The sequence below is a fragment of the Limulus polyphemus genome, unplaced genomic scaffold (genome assembly GCF_000517525.1).
Source record: "Limulus polyphemus unplaced genomic scaffold, Limulus_polyphemus-2.1.2 Scaffold5033, whole genome shotgun sequence".
NCBI lineage: Eukaryota > Metazoa > Arthropoda > Merostomata > Xiphosura > Limulidae > Limulus > Limulus polyphemus.
In genome coordinates, this window is record NW_013670643.1 from 13111 (window position 1) to 15690 (window position 2580).

The 2580-nt window shown below is 35.7% G+C and overlaps 1 protein-coding gene across 1 annotated transcript in view; it reads left to right on the forward strand.

Annotated features, from left to right (window-relative positions):
- Window positions 1-2580, forward strand: part of LOC106472035 (TBC1 domain family member 13-like) — a 15471-nt gene that overhangs the window by 5653 nt on the left and 7238 nt on the right. The window contains 2 exon segments of the mRNA XM_022400639.1: window positions 511-604; window positions 1763-1845. Of these exon segments, the coding sequence (XP_022256347.1) occupies window positions 511-604; window positions 1763-1845 (177 nt within the window).

Genomic DNA, 2580 nt, shown 5'->3' on the forward strand with positions numbered 1-2580 from the left:
GTCAGTCAGTGCGACTATAGCTGTATATAATTATCTCCTGTGAGTCAGTCAGTGCGACTATAGCTGTATATAATTATCTCCTGTGAGTCGGTCAGTGCAACTATAGCTGTATATAATTATCTCCTGTGAGTCAGTCGGTGATGTCTCAGTCTTGAAACATTCCATCATGCGTGCCCCCCCAGTAGCACAGCGATATGTCTGCAGATTTACATTGCTAGAAACTGGGTTTTTATACCTGTGGTGGGCAGAGCACAGATAGCCCGTTGTGTAGCTTTGTGATACTGTTAATAGAGGGAACAAGATTGATATTTAACATAATAGTAACGGATATCCCTCTTCATTCACCCTCAGTGGGAGCACTGGGATGACGCAGATACATGTGATCTGTCAAGCTATTGAAGCTGTTAAATTTAACATTAATGTAACTATGATGTGAAAACCTACTGTTAAGTAAAGCTATTCATATAAGGGTTGAGGGTTTATAATAGTACACTCCACCTTTCATTACAGAGAGACTTACGATAACTTTGTACGAGAAACTGTTGTTAACTTGGGATTGAATGAAAACCATGATTTGGAATCGGGTGCTATGTTGGAGGACCACGTATGTTATCGTTTTTATTACATTATTTGCTTGTTATTTCAAGACTCTTAAAAGTTGTAAACATAATTGCATGCATGTTTCATCTTGTCACACCTATAATCTAAATTAAATAGGAACCAAGCTGTGTACGTGCATACTAGAATTATTTTCTCAGAATAGTTGTACGTAAAATACTGTTAAACACTGCAGTACGGTGAATGGAATCACTTACGTAAAATACTGTTAAACACTTCAGTACTGTGAATGAAATCACTTATGTAAAATACTGTTAAACACTGCAGTACGGTGAATGGAATCACTTACGTAAAATACTGTTAAACACTGCAGTACGGTGAATGGAATCACTTACGTAAAATACTGTTAAACACTGCAGTACGGTGAATGGAATCACTTACGTAAAATACTGTTAAACACTGCAGTACGGTGAATGGAATCACTTACGTAAAATACTGTTAAACACTGCAGTACAGGGAATGGAATCACTATAGTTACCTTTGTATATTTGTTGTTGTACTGAATCGTTCAGACTTTGACACTAGGTTGTACCCAGTGGCTCAACGGTAAGTCTGAGGGCTCACACTGTTGGTGGGCATGATAGAGATAGCCTATTGTGTCTAGCTGACTCTAGCTTCATCTTGGGGGTTTTCAGGCTTTCTGTATTCTTGAAAAACGTTATTTTATTTGGCTTATTTTTGGTAAGGGTTTGCTTTGTATCATGTTTCACTTTATTTAATTTTAGGCTATTCATTAACAAGTTAGCTCTCACAATAACACACTTCTTAGAATTATAATTTTTTTTATATTTTATGATCATATGTTGGAATAATTTTGCCTTTGTTATTTCAAAAACATTAAATAAGCAGTTATGAAACTACAGGCAAACAAAAGACTCAAGATATTAAAATAACTCAACTCTAAAGCACACTGTAAACACTGCCATGGATTTGAATCGTGCCTGCTCATGGATTCCATTTCTTCGGACAGAACTGCATTCATTATTTGAAGACTTCTGTAGCTCAACATGTAGTATAATGTAGCCTAATTCACATGCAAACAAATATTGTGTATTTCACTTATTTTCTTATTTAATTATAAGATGTTTATTGTTGTTCATGATACAGTTTATAGTATTTGTAATGATTGAAATGTATTTTCTAGCCTTTAAATCCGAATCCAGAGAGTAAATGGGTAACATTCTTCAAAGATAATGAGGTCTTGCTTCAGATTGATAAAGATGTCAGGTATGTAGGAAGTATAACATTGATCTAATTCAAATTATTTCACCCTTGTACATCAATATCCTTGTACTAATTCTCTTCTGTCAATACCCTCGTACTAATTCTATTCTGTCAATACCCTCGTACTAATTCTATTCTGTTTACTACCCTCGTACTAATTCTCTTCTGTTACTACCCTCGTACTAATTCTCTTCTGTCAGTACCCTTGTACTAATTCTCTTCTGTCCGTACTCTCGTACTAATTCTATTCTGTCAATACCCTCGTACTGATTCTATTCTGTCAATACCCTCGTACTGATTCTATTCTGTCAATATCCTAGTACTAATTCTCTTCTGTCAATACCCTCGTACTAATTCTCTTCTGTCAGTACCCTCGTACTAATTCTCTTCTGTCAGTACCCTCGTACTAATTCTCTTCTGTCAGTACTCTCGTACTAATTCTCTTCTGTCAGTACCCTTGTACTAATTCTCTTCTGTCAGTACCCTTGTACTAATTCTCTTCTGTCAGTACCCTTGTACTAATTCTCTTCTGTCCGTACTCTCGTACTAATTTTCTTCTGTCCGTACTCTCGTACTAATTCTCTTCTGTCAGTACCCTTGTACTAATTCTCTTCTCTCAATACCCTTGTAGTAATTTAAAACTATTGTATTCTTACTTTCTGATAGCCATAAACGTACGCTGCAGTTTGACCTATTCATGAAAATGTTTGGCTTTAAAAAATCTTTCTTTTCTTTTCA